Below are 20,578 nucleotides of genomic sequence, written 5' to 3' on the forward strand. Positions count from 1 at the left end.
TATAATTACGGTCGTTTTTTCATTCTATCAAAAGAAACATTAATTTATATTGTTTCTTTATCATGTTTTAATTTAAAAAAAACTAACCATTAAGCCTTTTGGGCCTGGGGTCTGGAAAAAAATGACCCCAACGAACCCACAATGTGTGTGATTGATGGTCACGTTTGCTTATAGCCACACCTTTTACAGGTCTTAATTTTATGTATTTAAGTACAGTATTTATGCAACTACTAAAAATATATTTTTTATATTATAAATTTACCAGAAAAGAGTTTTAAACTAATTTCCTGCGAAAAAGCTCATTCATTGATAGTGTATGTTCATTAAAATAAATACAGCTGCTCTATGCTCTATGTTTACTTTGGTATTGAGAGCGAGTGATATAAAAATAATTGATTTTAATATTACTTTTTACTAAATTTAGATTTTTGTAATTTTTTATAATATCACTAAATTTGCCTAATTAAAATAATTTTTTAAATTTTTTTTTTTAAATATTGAAACAATATAAACTATGATAGATATGAAAGGGCCTTTTTATGCCTTGCAAACACTTGAAGAGTGTTTGCAAGGCATAAAAAGGCACCTGGAGGTTAAGGAATTAGCCTACCGGTCTGGAGGACCCAACATCGAATCCAGGGAGTAACTTCCTAGGACTCAATTGGGCAGTCTGTCCGGGATTTACCAGACCTCATCCTTCATTGTGGACCCATTGTGGGTATCTGTGTAAAATTACTCCTAAAGTATCTGGGTAAAATCACTCCTAAAAATTTCAATTATATAAGTCCTTATATAATTTAAGATTGATATAGTTAACACTTAAAATTCATTCTCAAAAATAAATTTTAAGGGTTTTGTTGACTTTTATGTGATAATAATAATTAAAATTTAATAAGAAATTTTATATTACTTAAATAATTAATTCCGTATTTTATTTTATTAATAAAAAACATAAAACACGGGATAACTTTTCTGAATCATGAAAGCTGAGCAAACAGCGCACAGTCTGAATTTTAATTATATATAGGTTATCAAACTTTCATTTTATTGGTGAATATGTAGAGAACAAAGAGGCAGTATTTTCGTAGAAAAACAGTTATAAATATTATAAATACCACAGTTTAAATCGTAGGACATAAGAGAAAGAGGAAGACTAATGGAAATGATGAAACAAATTATTTTCTTGTTGTTACTTCTCACCATCGCATCAGCACAGTTTGGCTTCTCTGGAAATAGAGGAAAAGTTTACAAAACTAAAGTTGAGGAAGTTGTTAAAGTCAGAGGAAATGGTGGACCGGGTGTCAAAAATTTCGAAGAATCCAGAAAACAGATCTCAACTGTTTCTAGGAATGGTGTAAAATCTGTTGTCGTAACCTCCAAAGATTCTAGTACAGTCGCTGGTGATTACTTCGGAGACGGGATTGGAACATCGAAAACTTCAACTAAAACTACAACAAAAACAGTTAGTGATCCCTTCAGGGGTGGAGTTAAAACTTCGCAGACATCCGTTCAAACAGCATCGAAAACTTTTTCTGATCCTTCAGCGATTGATAGCGTCGAAACTTTCGGTCCTGAAATCAGCAAATTCTCAACTGGAAACATTGGGCACACTTCCATAGCTTCTGATTAGTGTATATCTATGAAAAATTGAACATAAACTATATTTTTTATAAGGTATTTCTTAAAAGATCATTTATAAAATATATGCTTTTTTTTACTCTGTAATTTTTAAAATGGTTTTAGAAATAAAAACTTTTAATAGCTTTTACGTAAAGTATTCCGATTTTTATTTCGATACGCTGTAAATTACATTTTGCCTTATTTATCTGAGCAGGCCTCTCTTAATCTCTGAGAGGCCCTGTTTCTAAGACACTTTGTAAATTTATTTCCAAACGTTTACTCTGAAAGTTGCAGGAGTTTAGAAAAAATTGTTCGTGTAAATTTTCTACTCCAGGCCAGACTCTTGTGGGCTTATATACGCGCTTTGTGATCTCAAACCATAATCCACCCTTATAATGAACCGAAAAGTTTCGGTTTGACCAACTTGCGTAAGTAAATTCTTTAATAAAATTCGCAATTTTCCTTGTAAATCATTTAAAACGTTAAATCTCGCATTTTATTTTCCTGGCTGTTAGGAATTGGACACAAGAAAGTATTGGAATCGCGTCAAATTTCGCCCTTTGTATTTTTCGTAAATCTCAACGTTTTAAGATCCCTGAACCTAAAAAAAGTAAAAAAACAAATCCAGCAACGAGTTCCATAACTTTCCCGGCTGTTATAACGTTTTATTTAAAATAAAACTTTTATATTTAAAATCATAATAAATAAAATTACGTGTGTCGCCATCTGTTATGAGACTTTATTATAAAAACTTTTCATATTTATAATTATTACAATATGGCAAATAGCTTAATTTTGAGACTAGTGAGGAGTTTTATAGAAAATTGTAAATGCTAATAACGAGTAAAAACTTCATTAAACCCTAGTGGAGATATGACACGTGACCCTCTCTAACTCCCCACCCCTTCGACTTTTTACCACCAAAATTTAATAGCATCGATGCTCCTTGCACACAAGATACCATGCCAAATTTCGTTTCCTAATCTTTACCCCATCCTGACATATTTCAAGAAATAGACACCAACGTACACGCATTCACGGAATTTTTCCGTCTCTTTTGAATTTTTTGGGTTCAGGGGTTTTCAAAACATGGAGATTTGCAGGAAACTCGGAGGATCAAATTTGACACGATTACAATACGTTACCTTGTTTCGTGTATCTAACAGAGGGGAAATTAGTACTATCTAAATACGAGATTAAGCAAGTTCGAAAAGTTACGCAAATTCATATTGTTATATCATGATAATAATAATGAAAATTGGTTGGTTTTTAGTCTGAAGAAGAACCAGATAAAGTTTTCGGTCCGAAATGTATCATCTGTAATCGAAATAAATAAGAATAAAGTTGCCTTCCGAATAAAATCTGTCGTGTTAAAATCGGTGTAAATAAGATTCCTATTAAACGATTACACACTAAAATATTTTTTAAAAGTTTTTTCAAAAATTTTAACCGATTCAGAGACATAAATTTTGCTAATTTTTTTTAAATATAATAATTTTAAATCGTGTTTTAAATTTGGAATATTAAAGTTCGATTGCCATAGAACGGAATCGTTTCTTTGAACATCGTTCGAAACGTCGAATTCCGTCATTCTGCTTCTATTCCGAAGAAGAAAAACAACGCCATGGACGATCGTCAAAAAACAAAAGAAGAAACTCGAGCCCCCGAATTATAGAAAATGACTCCTTTCGACCAAGAAACGCTTCGGAGATTAAAGGACTTCCTCCACGACGTCAGCAGAAATATACGCGGAAATATCCTAAGAAAAAGTGGAAGAAGCAGGATAACTCGAAAGAACACATCTAGGAAGATGTCGAAGGCCAGCAAAGCCAGGACAAGACGATCGAAATTAAAAAGGTTGGAGAGGAGGAAGAAAAGTGGAGGATCCAAGGGGAGAAAGAGGAGTTGTGATAGGAGTAATGGCAGCAGAAACAGAACAGGGCGTCGATAGAACTGAAATCTTCAACCAGAACCGGAATTGCAATTGCTAGATTCCCGTAATTTAGCAATCAAACGGCTCTTTTCAGAGCCATGCTTTTATTGGTGAAGAATAGATTTCAATCAACAACGCTTAATGCATTATAAGTCGGAGATTCGGTTTTATTTTAAATTTTCAAGCGTTTCTTCGAATGTAGAAATTCGAAATCGTTTAGAGTAAATTAAAAATATAAATAATATAAAAGTTTTAGAATTTAAAAATGTTCCAAAATGGAACGTACCGTTTATCGAATATTTTACAATTTTTAAAATTTAAAAATAATTTAATTTTAAAATTGAAAGAAGTGTGTATATACATATAACTAACACCTTATCCTTGCCGAGAAATATAATTTATTTCAAACAAACGTTTTCAGCCTGATTCACAGGCCATCTTCAGGTTGAGAATCAAATTTGAATTAATGGAATATAAAATTCAAAATTCAAAATCAAATAAGCAACGGAATAAGATAAAATAAAAATTTAAAAATAAAAAATAAAAAATTAAATAACCAACGGAGTAACATAAAATAAAAATATAAAAATGTAAAAAAATGTACATAGAAGTATTAAGAAATACAATTACAGTAGAGCGTCGATTATCCGAAAGTCAATCATCCGAAACGTCAATCATCCGAAAGAATTCCAGTTGGCAAATTTAAATTTTCGCCAGCGCTGTGGCGCTGCAATATTTGGCTATGTCTTGGGCTACTCAAATATTTTACGTTTTTGATACTAAATTAACTTCTGAAGTATAATTTTTTATTGTTTTTATATTTTTCAATATATTTATTTTGTTCGTACAAAATAAAAAAAATAATTTTTAACGATACAATAGTCTTCGTTAGGCTTAACATCGACGAAAATTTAACGCGAAGCGACACGCAACGGAGAAAAATGTCAAGATGGGATAAATTAATATATTTTCCGTGTATGATCAGTTATCCGAAACATCGATCTTCCGAACAATCCCAGTCCCCAATTGACTCGGATAATCGACACTCTACTGTACTAACACATCCAATAAAATTACTATTTTGACTGGTTAGAGCTCTTATTAAATTTCATGAAAGTTTATAGTTAAGAAATTTAATAAGAGCTCTAACCAGTCAAAATACAGTCGACCCCACTATACCCTTTTGATACTCTTTGCTCGTATCTTTCAGTAAATTGTAAATTTGTCCTTGTATTTTCGTGAAACTGGAGCTCAAATTTTTCAACTTCGATCTGAATCTTTGAATATCGTTTTTCATCTCAGAGATTTCTTGTTTTATTGGATGCGTGTTGATTTCATTTTGCAGAACGTCAGCGGTCTTCTTCAATTTATGGATATATCTTCTTAAATGGTAATCCTTATTCATAGTTTTCGAAAGCCCTTTACTCTTATTATTGTACTGCTCGGCAACGTTTCTTTTTTTAATTATCCAATCACCGATTCTTGATATATCTTCAGGAGTCGTGCAAATCGATTCCATCACCCGAGACAATTTTGATAAATCCAAGTTCTCCTGATCGTTGTCTAAGGAATCAAAGAGTAAAACTTGAAGGCCATCAGTTACCAACTCAGGATTCACTCATCGTAGTTGGGTCTTCATCCTGTCTCATACTACCTTTTGATAGTTTTACATCAATTTGGTTCTTGTTTTCTTTTGTTAATTGGACACTTTTGGAGTAATCCAGATTGTATTTTCTGATCCATCCCTATTTTGTAGCCTTGTATTGTTCTTTTGAAGGAAGAGGCGAGCGAAAGGTTTTTTTACATTGGTCTACATTTTCATTTATTACGGCACGATTTGAAGGATAAATAGGATTGCCTAATTTCCTTTTTCTTCCTGATTTTCTAATTACTTCAGATGATTCAGTAAGAACGTTGCCTATTGAGGCTCTTGAACCGTTACTCTAATGGATCTAAGAAATCTTCTCTGTTGGGCACTCTATTCTACTGTGTCTTATAAACTGTATCAGATAGACTGTGAATAGATTTTATAAACTTAGAATTATTGTTGTTAATTACTTTCAAATTAACAATCTCGACGAACTTTTCCGAAATTTTCCTCCAGTTCGCTTTGGAAATTTCGGATTTGCTAGATTTGGATCCTTCTTCTTTATCCATATTCTACAGAATAATGGAAGTTCTCTATAATTTAGCAATGAACTATTCGTTATATTTATTAAATTAGTAATAACTAGAGATCGAAATGATAAACTTTCTGCTCTTTTATCAATAGCGATGTTGGCAACAAACGATTTATTGTTATGTAATCCCTCAATTATCGTGATTTTTATTTTATTTATTCATAAAATATAAGTTATAATTATTAAAAATCGCACGTTATTTATATACAGATATAACACATTCCCGCCTTACCACCTAATTGATTTTTAGAAAACCGTCGTTAAGCGAATCATCGTAAAGCGAGCCGTTCTATTTCCTATTTCTCAAGGTAAAAATTTAATATTACGTTCCAATTATGTAATACCAGAAATAATATGTTCAAAAGTCACAACAGAAAATTTATATCAATCATAATAAAATTGTAAGGTTATACAGTAGAACCTCGATTATCCGACCTAATTGGGGACTGGGGTTGGTCGGATAATTGAAAAGTCGGATAACCGAAAAGTATGAAAAAATCCATTATTAGTGTAGTATATTATTATATCCCATGTAATTAGTATATTAGTATATCGCTATTAACCTACTTCGCGTTGAATTTTCCTCCCTGTTAAGCCTATCAAATTTAAAAAAATAATAATAATCGTCGCTATTGTATCGTTAAAAATTAGAAAATTAAGCCTCGTTTAAATACTGGCTCCCTTTCATGGTCGAATGAGTGTTGCCAGCTAAAACACGTAAAAATAATATTAAAGTAGCCAAGACATAGCCAAATATTGTAGCACCACATCACTCGCGGACATTTGAAATTTGCCGACTAGGACGGTCGGTTAACCGGGGTGTCGGTTAATCGGGGGTCGGATAATCGAGGTTCTACTGTAATTATGTCAGCCATAATTATAATCGATATATAGTAGGTAGAGTTTTTGAGTTTTACGAGTTTTCTTCACGTGTCTCGCACCTAAATTGGAACCAGTTTTCAATAGAAAGCCCTGCCGAGTGCCACCCCTTTGGCAAATTTGGCCCATGTGTTGTGTTGTATATCTCGTCGTAAAGCGAAGGATTATATTAAATTTTATTTTCAACATTTTCACATTTTTAAGTCTATTAAAATAAGCTGATTTTAAATGTATATTTATTAATATACTTAAAGATTAAAGTTATTTCCGTAAACATTTACGAAAATTTACCATAAAAGTATTTATTTACTATCTATCGATGATGATGATTAACATTCGAATTAATTAATTTAAATCGTTAGAAAAATTTTGAATATCGACGAAAGAAATTCTAAAGAATACGATAAGAAGGTAAAATTTAATGTCTTTATAAGAAATTCATATAATTATATAAACTTTACAGTAAATGTTATAATAACATGAAGGGTGGTCTAAAAGTCAGTTAACAAAGTCTTTTGCCAGAAAATTCTGTGGAATTATGTTGAAACATCGTAATTTATGTATTGAAGAAGAAAGGTTTCGAATAATTTTCTGTAAAACTTGTAAGCGATAAAGTATTAGGAGAATGTGACAGAAATTTAGACCTTATGATCGTTAACTGACTTTTGAGCCACCCTGTATACATGTTGTACGAAATTCTAAAATGTTTTCTGATAAATGGCAAAACGTCACAATAAAATTCTACAAAAAAAAAATCTCAACTTTTTTAAAAAGAAAAAAAAATTAATCATAATTCATAAAATAACTGCTTCAGTAGATCACTCAAACAACTATTTATACATACAACGTCGTACAGAAGCAAAAATGTTTATTAAACTAACGTGTAAATGTGTATAAATAAGATAAAATAAAAAAATAAAGACTTTCGTCAGTTTGCCATTTAAAATTCGAACACTTTACAAAAGCTAACGGAAAATAGAACAAAAAACATTGGAACGCCAAACAAGATTTTAAATATAAAAAAATAAAATATTTACAATTTCTTACACTGAATGTAACAAATTGTTATGACCTAACGTGTCCAGGTCTTTATAGTTGACAGTCTTTCCCTTATAGACTTCAACTGACCCTTGAACCCATGTTATTTATCTCCCGCCACCTCTCCCAGAGCTTCTCATTATTCTCATTACTTACAGTGGTCTTCACTATACAACAATCGTAATTACTCTTAGCATTTTCACTTTGAACCGTACCCATAACATTCTGTCATTTACACACTCGTAGTCTCTCCAATACCCTTTCAAACACCTAAACCAGCATTTGCCCCTTTCTTCTCGTGCACTCCAGACTAAAAATTTAATAAAATTAAACATAAGCTTTAACAATATCTATTTTTTATTACACAAAATTAAGATATCAACCCATTTCTAAAATTCCAAAAAACGAATTTTCTTGTGACCAAATCGGCCACGAAATTAACCACTAATAATTAGTGGAGGTTTCGCGCCTCACTAACGGAATGGCCATGTGAAATTTTCCAAGTTTTCATCATGTCTAACACTTAAATAGGGCCAGTTTTTCTTAGAAAGTCCTTCCTTCCAAGAGAAACCCGTCTTGGCTGATGACCCACGTGTTGCTTTACCGTATTCCATCAAATCAAAGCAAGTTAACGTTATTCCATCATTCCTAATCTTCCAAATTAAATTCAAAGCATTAATAGATATATTATTTCTATAATATTTGAATTTTTTATACAATTCCTTAATTTATCATTAATTTATTAATGTAATTAAATCTTTACAGAAAGACCAAAGAGTTAAAGCGAAGAATATTCTCCGAGATTAAAAAAAACCAAAACTTTCGATATTACTATAATTGGCGCAAGTCTTTCTTCAGGACCATGTTTTATTACAGTCCAAGAAACGATCGCACAATTCAAAATATGATCCCCTCATCTAATGCCAATAGTTCGAGAGAACCTCAAAACGTAACATCTGAATCAATAAACGACAATCCTTGCAACAATTTTTATGACGCTTATTCGGTAAATTATGGATTACACTCGGGCGTCTATCCTCAGTATCCAAATTTTTGTCCCGTAATTACACCCGAAGGTACTATCAGAATTCATCTCGACCACTATATTCAAGTTGATATTACTGTTGACAAAGCAGTTCGCGTGGTAAATGTTCCGGGTAGATGTGTGGCAGCCATCGATCACTCTGGTGATAACAGTTGCATCCTTCATCCATTTGGTAACATCTTACAAGAAGGAATAATCATCAACGTGGATTTATGGAATCGTATAGCGAAGTTTTCAAACCGTGGAATTACTTTTACATCTTTAGAGCATAGTCTCGTGTATTTAGTAGATGATTCCGGAACAAAATCTACAGTAGAATACTTTCGTCATTTGGATTACGATTTATCTTCTGATGTCTTTTATACAAATTCCAAGTGTGGTACAGAAGCAATAAATAGTTGTGTCCTCGAAATTAAAAATTCCATTCATCAATACCAGACAAATGGTGATCAGATGTGGATCATTGCCGATATTTGTATTCAACAAAATATATTGGGAGACGTTTTCGTAATGCGTGATTTTGGTAGACGATTCATATATACTTCACCTTCGTTGGGTACATTATCCATGTTAACACCTTTCGTTTACGTAAATGTTGGATATAATCCAGAGGAACATATCTTTGTGCAGAAGGGTAAGAAGAATTTGAGGTCTTGCATAAGACATTTCAAAGTGAGAAATGGAACGCAAAGAGCTGGATTTGATCGCAAGGGAAAATTAATTCTTAACTGATTTGGATTATTATTCACGATGGTATCTAAATAAAAAAAAAATTATTATTTACGAATATACAAAATTGACGATTTGTCATGACAGTATACTTCAGTTTTAATTGTTTTTTTTTAAATAAAAGTGTTGGAATATACTAAAAATATTTCGATTTTGATGTACAGTATTTAATATAGTACACTACAAATTACAGTAAAAGTAAACAAGTTTAAATAATTACATAGAAAATCTAAAGAATCTTACATTAACTTACAAAGATTACTACACTTATGTAGATTACCCATCGATTTTGATGAATTTTGGCACAAAGGTAGTGTTTGATACGATAATGCAATTCCCAAAACCGTTTCATTCTATGGACCGTAATGAATGAGTTATCGAGGTTAGAAAGTTAAGGTATCCATCCTCGTAATCTTCTGCCATTGACTAGTTTGTAGAGGTACCGCTCTATCAAGTCATTTTTGGCGTTTAAAAATTTATTTAAATACGGTTGATATTGAACTACTCTCTCTCCAAATATTAATTGTGCTGGTATTTTAATAAGTGATACAATATAACGGCGTGGATAAAAACACGCCATCGATCTTCTCTTGCTGCTCCTCTCTTAGGCACATCAGCGCTCACGTGTCCAAATTACTATATTACTCGTCGACCATAAGTACTTTCACATTCAATTAGTTATAACTGGCTCATTATGGCCATAGAATGAAACGATTTGCGTGAGTATATTATCGTATCAAACACTAGCTTTGTGCCAAAATTTATCAAAATCGGCGGGGCACATAAGTGTAGCACTCCTTGTTAATGTAATAGTTCTCAATCGGTATGATTCGTAGAGTGTGCCTGTCGTTTCGGTGGACCCGGAAAGGAATCCAGAAGAGTCACAAACCCCCGGGAATATATCTTGCCCCTATCCGTTCCCGAGTCCCTCAGAGCGGTAGACACGCTAGTATTGTAGCATCCAAATGCCGAAAATATTGAGAACCGCTACAGTAAATTAATGCAAGATTCTTTAGATTTTTTACGTAATTTTCACATTTAATAATTTTTTTACAATAAAAAATTAAATTGAAATTATAAAAATGCTTTCTAAAGTTTTCCTATTTCGTGCCCATTACGGATTCGGTCAAGCTCACAAATAAATCTGCCGATCGATAAGAAAAGGAACCTGATAATTCGGGTCAAACCATTCATTAAAATCTCTAAGGCTCGATCGAACTCGAACCCGAATTCCCATAACTGCACGTTAAAGTCGTTGCCGAATTCATTAACGTTAGATCTCTTCGATTTTTATTACGTAAATTTGACGTCATTATTAATAATTTCTTATTGTCAAATTGAAGAAATGACGTCAAATTGACGTAACAATATGAATAATCTCAATTAAATAAGCATTATTATAATTAAACTTAAATTATTTTATTTAATGTTAATACAAAAATATTTTAAAATAAATAATTAAATTAAACATTATAATTATCTACTTTTTTAAAAATAAATAAATAAAAATTTTCGCTATTGTTGGAATATCCGATAACAATAGAGGGCGTTGAGCGGATCGAGGAGAGGAAGTGAATTACAATGTAACCGAAGTTTTAATTTTAGTTATTTTAGTTAAATTAAAGAATAAAAATGAGTGCCAGTAATACAGAAAACAAACCTCAACAGAGTAGTTATACAGTTAGTGCACAGACGCAGCTTCCATGGGGTGCAAGGAAAGAAAGGCAGCCATTTCCTTCAGGAATAAACATAGATACAGAAGTTAAACCTGGAGAATTTGTTTTAAGGACTCTTTTTGCCGAATTTACAGTCCAGGCCGAAAAGAAAATCGATCTAGTTCTTGCTGAGCAACTAGAGAGGCCATTGTCCAAATCCCTACAGAGAGGAGAGGATCCCCTCTTCGACCAACTTCTCAGTGCATTTGGTTCCGCTTCCGAACACTGTCTACCTTCTCTGTTGAGAACTCTCTTTGCCTGGTATGACAGACAGGGTATCGACTCGAGCAACCAGGAGCAGAAGCTTCGTTCCGACTCCAAATCTAAAGGAGAAATGATGGAGAGAACGGAAAGAGATTATCTACACGAACGGAGAGACTTGGCTGTCGAGTTTATATTCTGTTTGGTTTTGATAGAAGTTTTGAAACAGTTGCCCGTTCATCCGGGTCATGACGATTTAGTAAATCACATTGAAAACTTAGCATTTAAGCACTTTAAATTTAGAGAAGGGGCACAGACCGGTCCTAATGTACAAAATGTCAACATTATTGCGGATTTATACGCTGAAGTGATCGGAGTCCTCGCTCAGTCCAGATTTCAGTCGGTCAGGAAACGTTTTATGGCCGAATTAAAAGAACTGAGAAATAAAGAACCCAGCCCGATTATCACTCATAGTACCATTAGTTTATTAATGGGTATGAAATTTTTTAGAGTTAAAATGGTTCCTATTGAAGAATTTGAAGCATCTTTCCAGTTCATGCAAGAATGTGCAACATACTTCTTAGAAGTTAAAGATAAGGATATTAAACATGCATTAGCTGGACTTTTTGTAGAAATATTAGTTCCTGTTGCAGCTACGGTCAAGAACGAAGTGAATGTCCCTTGTTTAAAGACCTTTGTTGAAATGTTGTATTCACAGACTTTGGATCTGTGCACAAAGAAAAAACATAGTTTGGCTTTGTTCCCACTTGTTACATGCTTATTGTGTGTCAGTCAAAAATCATTTTTTCTTCAGAACTGGCATTACTTCTTAGCTATGTGTCTGTCTCATTTAAAAAATAGAGATCCAAAGATGTGCAGAGTGGCTTTGGAATCTTTATATCGCCTGTTGTGGGTTTACATGATTCGTATCAAATGCGAGAGCAACACGGCCACTCAGAGTAGATTGCAGAGTATTGTTAACTCTCTGTTTCCCAAAGGATCCAAAGCTGTTGTTCCGAGGGACACGCCATTAAATATATTTGTAAAAATTATCCAATTTATTGCTCAAGAAAGACTTGATTTTGCAATGAAAGAAATTGTTTTTGATCTGTTATCAGTAGGACGTCCCATCAAAATTATTCTAACGCCAGAAAGAATGAGTATTGGTTTAAGAGCTTTTCTTGTTGTTGCTGATAGTCTTCAACAAAAAGAAGGTGATCCTCCTATGCCTCGAACTGTGGGTGTGCTGCCGTCTGGAAATACTCTCCGTGTCAAAAAAACATTTTTAAATAAAATGTTAACTGAAGAAACAGCAAGAACAATTGGTATGTCCCAATATTATGTATATGTTAGGAAAGCATTTGATGATATATTAAAAGCACTTGATGTTCAGTTTGGACGACCACTAATGATGACGACTGTGCAAAACATAAATAAAGAACCTGACGATATGATTACTGGTGAGCGTAAACCAAAAATAGATTTATTCCGTACGTGTGTTGCTGCAATTCCTCGTCTCATTCCTGATGGAATGAGTCGTCAAGATTTGGTCGATTTGTTATCTCGTCTAACTGTTCACATGGACGAGGAATTGAGAGGTTTAGCATTCCAATCACTTCAGAACACAACACTAGATTTCCCTGAATGGAGAGAAGATGTAATACATGGATTTTTACAATTTATGTTGCGTGAAGTAAATGATACATTTCCGCAGTTGTTAGACAATGCATTAAGGATGCTACTACAATTTCTTACAAATTGGAAAAATGCTCTTCAAAATCCATCTCATAATTCACTGAAGAAAGAATCTCGTGAACAAGGAAAACTTGAATATTCAATAAATGTGTTGAGGTTAGTTGAAGCCATTGCACTTGTAATTTTGTGTAGTTGTCGTCTTCCACCTAGACGTTTATCAATTCACATTTTAAAAGAGGCCAAATTAGTTCTGAAATATATTGCATCAGCCAAAGATATTGAAGAACCAGTTATTGATGTCATAGATCGTGCCTGTCCAAATATTGTTAATAAATGCTTACCATATCTTCCACCTGGAGAAAAGGCTGCAATAGCATCCGCATCTAATATTGATCTCCAATGGCTTGCAGAGAGAAGTAGTGCTGCTTGGACATCAGGATTTCATGAAACATGTGAAGGCACGACTAAAGTTGTTGGCAGTTGTTCAGAAATTTCTGATGGATCAGCTGTAGATGCATGGTGTGTTTGTTTAATGGGATTTCTTGATAGTGAATGCGTATTGAAACACTGTCCCACAGCAGTTGCACAGTCATGGCCTATAGTATATTCCCGAATTACAACTCTTTTTAACTATCTTGACTTAAATCCAGTGAATGATAATCGAGCTTCGCTCTTAAGACCAACAGCAGTAAAGAAAGCACCCAATGAAAGAGATCTCCATCTTAGTTTATGGCGCAACTATTTAATGTTTGCTTGTCGAGTTGCACCTCCAAATTCAGTCATTTCAATTCGTTACATATCTCCCGAATTAAGTTTAAGTTCTTCTCCAGATAGTATTAGTTCTGATCGATCAGATAGTCGATCTCCAAATAGTGGAGGTGTTCATGCCTGTAATCTATTTAAACAGATTGTACCACTTTTAAGAAGTGAACAAGCAGATCTTAGAGACTCGGTTGTGATTGGTCTATCTCATGTTAATCCACAAGCCATTAAAGATCTAATGGAAGAGCTAGTTGTTTATATTAGAGAGGCAATAGATAGGAAACAAGAAAACATGAGAAGACGAAGAAGAAGAGATGTTTTGAGAGTTCAATTAGCTAGAGTTTTAGAGCTTATAGCTAAGCAAGGTACTTTTGGCATTAGTCCAAGTGTTTTAGATCGTGATGCTAGTTCCCTTAACACTACATTTGTAGAATACATTGATGGAGCCCGATTATATTTAGAAACTGAAAATGACAAAGATGTTCCTAGTATTGTACAGGAAATCAAGCAACATTTTTGTGAATTTATACATTCTCTGATAAAAAGTTTTCCATTAGAATCTCGTTATAATCTTCTGGGAAGAGATTTACGAAGAAATCTCTTTTATCTCTTTGCAAGTTGGAGTGGGAAATTTGGATCTCATTTTGATGTTGTTGATAGAAAATCTATAAAAGAAGAGCCATGTTCTGATTTTGAATTTTCTGCTCTTCAAGCTATGTCGGCTACATTATGTTGTGGTCCTTCCTTTGATCCGCTTGGATTGATCGAAGAAAGTTCTATGTATTCATGGCTAAATAGTCTTTTAAGTTGTCCCGAAGAAAAAATATATAGATTAGGACAGGAAACTGTTGTTCTTTTATTAGAATTCAATCCAGATGTAGGCTCTCTCTTAGATTGGTTAGTTGACTGTTGTTATACGGGAGAAATCCAGATGGCCGATGGCTGTTTTAATGCATTGGCAACAATTTTCAGTATCAGAGAATATCCATGTGATCATTATATGGCAATTATAAATGTAACTTTATTAAATGCAGGTTGTCCAAGAGCAAATATACAAGAAACTGCACTTCAGTTACTTCAAGTTCTAGATCATAGATTCTTTGGAAATGTTGCTTCTCTTCAGATTGATTCTGAAGGTGATCAGGGTAGTATGGTTGTATTGAGGAAAAAAATGTCTGGAATGCCTGAAAATGTTTTAATTTCAGGTTATCCATGCTCACAAATACAGTTATCTCAACAAATGTCACAACTTCATCCGGAACTCACGATGCCTATATTTTCAGAAATTACAAACCGCTTACAGACTGCAAGACCTTCTGTCAGACAGAATCTTTTGCAGTATCTTTTACCTTGGCTTCATAATATGGAACTCGTTGATCCTAATATAACTCAGATTAATCCACTCACCCATCTTGGACGAATTCAGGAATTCTGTGGAGAAGATACGTGTCCTCCCGCACAGTTAGAAAGACGGGAAGGATGGGGTTCGGCTGAAGCTACCGAAATGGTTTTGAATAATCTTTTTTATATAACTGTTAAATTTGGAGAAGAAAATCCAAAAGAAATAGAGCAGCTGTGGGCATCTCTTTGCAGCTGCTGGCCAAATAATTTGAAAGTTATCATTAGATATTTATTCATAATCACTGGTCTTGCACCAAATGAATTACTTACCTATGCCAAAAGAGTAGTATTATATATGGCACGATCGTGTCCAGAACGTCTGCTTGACGAAATGATGGCAGATATGCAAACTGTCGAAACTCTTAATTGTCTCATTGAACGAACTGAGACTCCACCTTTCTTCAGGGTTACTAGTGTTAGAAAAGGTAGTAGCCATTCAGATGACGGTGGTTCAAACAGTACTCATACTGATGCTCCACGAGGAGAACTAACTTTAGAAAGAGGAACTTTGCACACAAAACGTCATAGCACAGAAAGTGGATGTGAAAAAGACAGCCAGATTAAGGATGATAGTAGTGGTCAAGGATCACTTCAAAGCACTCCAAGTATTGCAAGTCTAAATAAAGGACAAAATCCATCTTTAACGAATAGTGAAGAAGGGCAGCATACAGTATCAGCATCAGTTGAAGAAGATAATTTCATTCTTCTATGTCAGGTTCCTGAAGAAGACCAAAATAAACCTGAAACTCCACAACCTCATCCTTTACCAATGCCAGAATTTGGTGGTTATTATGCACCACTTACAGAATTTCTTCCAGACAGTTCTCAACCAGTAACAGGATTTCATAGATGTAATTTAGCAGTTATGTTACTTGCTGATGTTGTTTTAGATGGGATTAATATTGATTGGTCTCCTCACGTTCCTTTAATGTTGCACATTATTTTTCTAGGATTAGATCACACAAGATCTTTAGTACATGAACATTGTAAGAAACTACTGTTAAATTTGTTGATAATCATAACACATCATAGTGATAATTTAACTGTTGCAAAAATTATTTTAAATAATAAAATGCAACAGATGGGATATGGTCTTCCACCTCTATATCTAACAGTTCAAAAGAACTTCACAGACATTCAAAAATTGCCAAAAAGTTCTAGTGTTAACAGTTATGTAAGTACTGTTACTGTGACTGAAATGAATGCACCAGTAGCACACGATGACAATTGCTCGGGTGATACAACAAAGGAAAATAAAACCGAATCAAAGTCGGAATTAACAAGCAATCATAATGTTACAGTTGCAGAAAACATTAATTCTCTCATTGACTTTATTGCATCAAAAATGGGACATCCTCTTTGGAGTTACGAAGATATTACAGCAAAAGTTTGGGTGGTACGAAGTGCTGAGCAACTGTCATCCTTCTTGCAACATGTTCTCTTTGTATTCAAAGAATCGATTCCACTGGCTCACATACAAGATCGTTGGGCTCAAGTAGCTTTACAGTTAGCTCTTTCTTGTTCTTCTCGGCATTACGCAGGGCGTTCGTTGCAAATATTTCGTGCTTTGAAGGTACCTCTTACTGCCAGAATGCTTTCGGACATTTTATCACGATTGGTAGAAACTGTAACTGAGCAGGGTGAAGATATGCAAGGTTATGTTACAGAATTAATGCTTACTCTTGAAGCTTCAATAGATTCTCTTGATGCAGCATTTAGAATAAGTGATTTTATGCGAGAATTTTTCAAATCTACACCAAATCTGAACAAAGAAAGTAATAGAAAAAGTGCACCACCAATTACAATCACACAACCAGCTGCAAGTTTAGGTGTATTTACAGGTGGTTCTGGCCATGTACGTAGTACATCCTACTCTATTTCTTATCCTGGGAGAAAGATACCTGATTCTCCGACTAGCGAGGGACGTGACGTAAGACATCGTAGTAATACTGATATAGATTCTCGCATGAAAGGACACAATTTAGGACGCTCACGCAGTGCTCAGTCTTTAAAAATGGCAGATGAGCAATATTCTCAAGAAGATAAAATGGCATTGTTAGCTCAGTTCTTTTGGATTGCTGTATCCCTCCTTGAATCTGATTATGAACATGAATTCTTACTGGCGATTAGACTTCTTGAGAAAGTTTTAACTAAATTACCCATAGAGCGTACTGATTGCCAAGAAAAATTAGAAAAAATTCAGTTTCAAATGAAATGGTCTAATTTTCCTGGAGTACATGCTCTCCTTCTTAAAGGATGTACATCACCAACTACTTTTGAATCAACTATTGATCTTTTATCACGATTAATACCTTTACTTGACATTCCTGTCATAGATCCTTCAGAATCATTAAGTTTTCCATTTAATGTGATGGCGTTACTTCCATATTTCCTGCATAATTATGATGATCCAAATGTATCTTGTGTGAAAAGTGCAGAAAGTATTGCTCAGGTTTGCATGGAAAAATCCAAGAAGCTAGAAAATCTAGCCACTGTGATGACACTATATAGTCGAAGATCTTTCAGCAAAGAAAGTTTTCAATGGACAAAATGCGTAGTTAAGTATTTATACGATGCATATTCACATGTATTTTTAAATTTAATTTCATTTTTAGTTGAAATATTGGAAAAAGGACCAACCTATCTGTTACAACACATTTTAGGAATCCTACATTGTATGCTTCATTATCTAGATGTTGCTTCATCTGCCCAAGCTATTAATACAGATCTTTTGAGAGTCATTTCGAGATATATTGAGACATCTCAGTGGAAAGATGCTTTAAAGATATTGAAACTGATTGTTACACGTTCCTCCACATTGGCCGCACCACCTGCATCGATGAGCATTGGCAGTTCTTCGGCAGATAGTGTGAGCATTGCATCAAGTACATCTTTTGCGGATTCAGAATTTGGAACAAAAAGAGAATTACCAGGTCGTACTATGGAATTCACCATTGATTTGACACTAACTCCAGTAGTTGGGCAAAGATTTCAACAAAAAATGTCAAATAAAGATTCGAATGTTACAACAGAGAAAGAAGAAAGTACAACAGCATCTCCGAGGAGAAGTTTATCACATAATCACTCATTTACTGAGAATGGCTCAGCTTCAAGTTGGAGACGTCCTTGGCTATCGCAAACCAGAACAAGAGAACATTTGATTGGTTTGTTAACAAGCTGTGGTCAACGTGTGGGCTTGCCTAAGAGTCCATCTGTAATATTTAGCCAAAGTAGTGATATTATAGAACACCAATCATCTATGTGCAGTAGTACTGAAGAAATTTCAGCTACAAATAATGACATGTCTGCTGACAGTAAATTAGAAGATACTATTCATCCTGAACAGCAATTTGGAATATTTAAAGATTTTGATTTTCTTGAATATGAATTAGAAAGTCAAGAAGGTGAAAGTCTAGATAACTTTAATTGGGGTGTACGCAGACGTTCTCTCACTAATTTTGAAGGATCTGAAGAAACTACAAGACAGAAAATAGGACTTGCAGTTGGAGGTTCAAATTTAAGTCCTCGTAAAGAAGAATCATCTGATGACGAAATGGGAAGTGTGTCTCCTCTTGATGACAATCCAGAATTACCGAGTGGAAACGTTAGTCTTGTATTTCCTCCAAGCTCACTACCACTGTTAAACCGTGGAAGAAGATCATCAAGTCCAGCATCTGCTTCTACTCATAGTCTTGCTAGTGATGGAGATCTTACTCTAAGTAATACATCTCCAAGCTTTTCACCATTGGCAGCTGTCGTTCATCTAGCTCCAGTTTCATTGGACGATGTCGAAGATATTTGGCGATCGCACATTCACAGTTTGATGAATGATTCTACTGGAATTCTTGCTACAAACACATACCAGATTCTAACACGACTTTTTAAAGATACGTTTCGCAAAACTGCAAGACTGACAAGAGAATGTTGCCAGTTTTTTACAATGACTGATTCTCTAAGAAAGATTGCTTCTCATTTCTTAACTATGTTGGATGTTCTGCTGACCCAGGCTGAATGTCCATTTATTTATATAGATCCAGAAGTTATAGTATCTTTCCAATTGTTAGAAAAGCATAAATTCTGTGTTCTAGAAATTCAAGAGCATTGGGAAACTTTTCTTGAAAAACAGGAACATACCATTGAATGTATGGACAGTATTAAATCTTTAATGAAATTAGAAGCTTTGGGCGAACCCGTTGCAGAGGAAACTGTTGAAGAGCAAAGAGTAGATCTTTGTCGTTGCTTATACAAGCTTCACTTTCAACTTTTGTTGTTACTAGAAAGCTATACAAAACTATTATCATTTTTAAATGCCATTTCTTCTCATTCCCAAGTATTTGATTTATCGCACGAAGTAACGGCTATAAAATTAGAACTGATAAAAGCAGTCGAAGAAACCGAAAGCGATCGTCTTTCTCCGTCATCCCAATTAGAAGTCTCCCGCCACGATGTGGAGAATGTACTTCTAGAATTAATTCAAGGAAGCAAATGGGGAAAGGTCATTAAGCATTTACATAGTTACCGATCTATGATACCTGGATCGATCCTTGGAAACAGTGAAGAAGACGATATAGAAGTCATTCTTGGAATTTATTGCAGACATATCTGTGAAAATAGAACAGGTTATTTTATTGTCACACAAGCGGAATATAATTTATGTAACGTCTGTCAACAACTGATGGACATAAGTTTGCAAGTCTCTTCTATTCTCCACACACTAGAATTTTCATCCACACCCGAGAGAAGTCAGTCCGAAACTGGTTTTCATAGAAGCGAATGCTAGAATATACCGTAGATGAGTATAATTTTTAAATACTCTCAGATATAATTTTTAGTAGTAAATAAATTTTACATCAGGGTCGATTACATTCTAATTTATTTTCAAGTATTTTTTCTCTTGTGTAAAATGACGGCAGGACAACATAGGATTAAATTTACTATTTTTAGATTGAATTAAATATTTTTAGAAACTTTATATGTTCAATATGATATAGAGATGATAATAAGAAATATCAAATTGTTATATTAAATATCATGTACTATGAATTAACAAAATCTATAAGCTGTAGGCGTAGATACCAGGACACGATCATTCTTATTTATCAAATGAATAAGGACATTTGATCTAGAGATAGCAAATTAATCGATTAAATTCTTGATTGCAGCTTATGGATTTTGAGCAATTTACCTTAATCCCACAGACAGGTACATTGTTTTTTCTCTATTTTGTAATTAAAAACCGAGAATAAATATTCAGTCGTTTTGTATAAATAGCAAAAGAATTATTCTTCGTCAATATCCAGTAGATGTTAAGACTAGTATGGTGTTAATACACATCACAATCAATGTATGTTAGTGTAAATAGATGAGTGTAACTTTAAGT

At 33.9% G+C, this 20,578-nt stretch overlaps 2 protein-coding genes across 2 annotated transcripts; both read left to right on the forward strand.

Annotated features, from left to right (window-relative positions):
- Positions 1-6,979: 6,979 nt before the first annotated feature.
- On the forward strand, positions 6,980-9,554 carry LOC111627960. Its single transcript, XM_023371667.1, has 3 exons — positions 6,980-7,023; positions 8,182-8,273; positions 8,416-9,554. The coding sequence occupies exon 3, from the start codon at positions 8,513-8,515 to the stop codon at positions 9,425-9,427; it is 915 nt and encodes a 304-aa protein (XP_023227435.1). The 5' UTR covers positions 6,980-7,023; positions 8,182-8,273; positions 8,416-8,512; the 3' UTR covers positions 9,428-9,554.
- Positions 9,555-10,969: 1,415 nt separating this feature from the next.
- LOC111627970 (protein furry-like) lies at positions 10,970-20,111 on the forward strand. Its single transcript, XM_023371679.1, has one exon. The coding sequence runs from the start codon at positions 11,057-11,059 to the stop codon at positions 19,976-19,978; it is 8,922 nt and encodes a 2,973-aa protein (XP_023227447.1). The 5' UTR covers positions 10,970-11,056; the 3' UTR covers positions 19,979-20,111.
- Positions 20,112-20,578: the final 467 nt, after the last annotated feature.

Source organism: Centruroides sculpturatus, unplaced genomic scaffold (assembly GCF_000671375.1).
Source record: "Centruroides sculpturatus isolate CEXI.00-Female unplaced genomic scaffold, Cexi_2.0 scaffold1, whole genome shotgun sequence".
NCBI classification, from domain to species: domain Eukaryota; kingdom Metazoa; phylum Arthropoda; class Arachnida; order Scorpiones; family Buthidae; genus Centruroides; species Centruroides sculpturatus.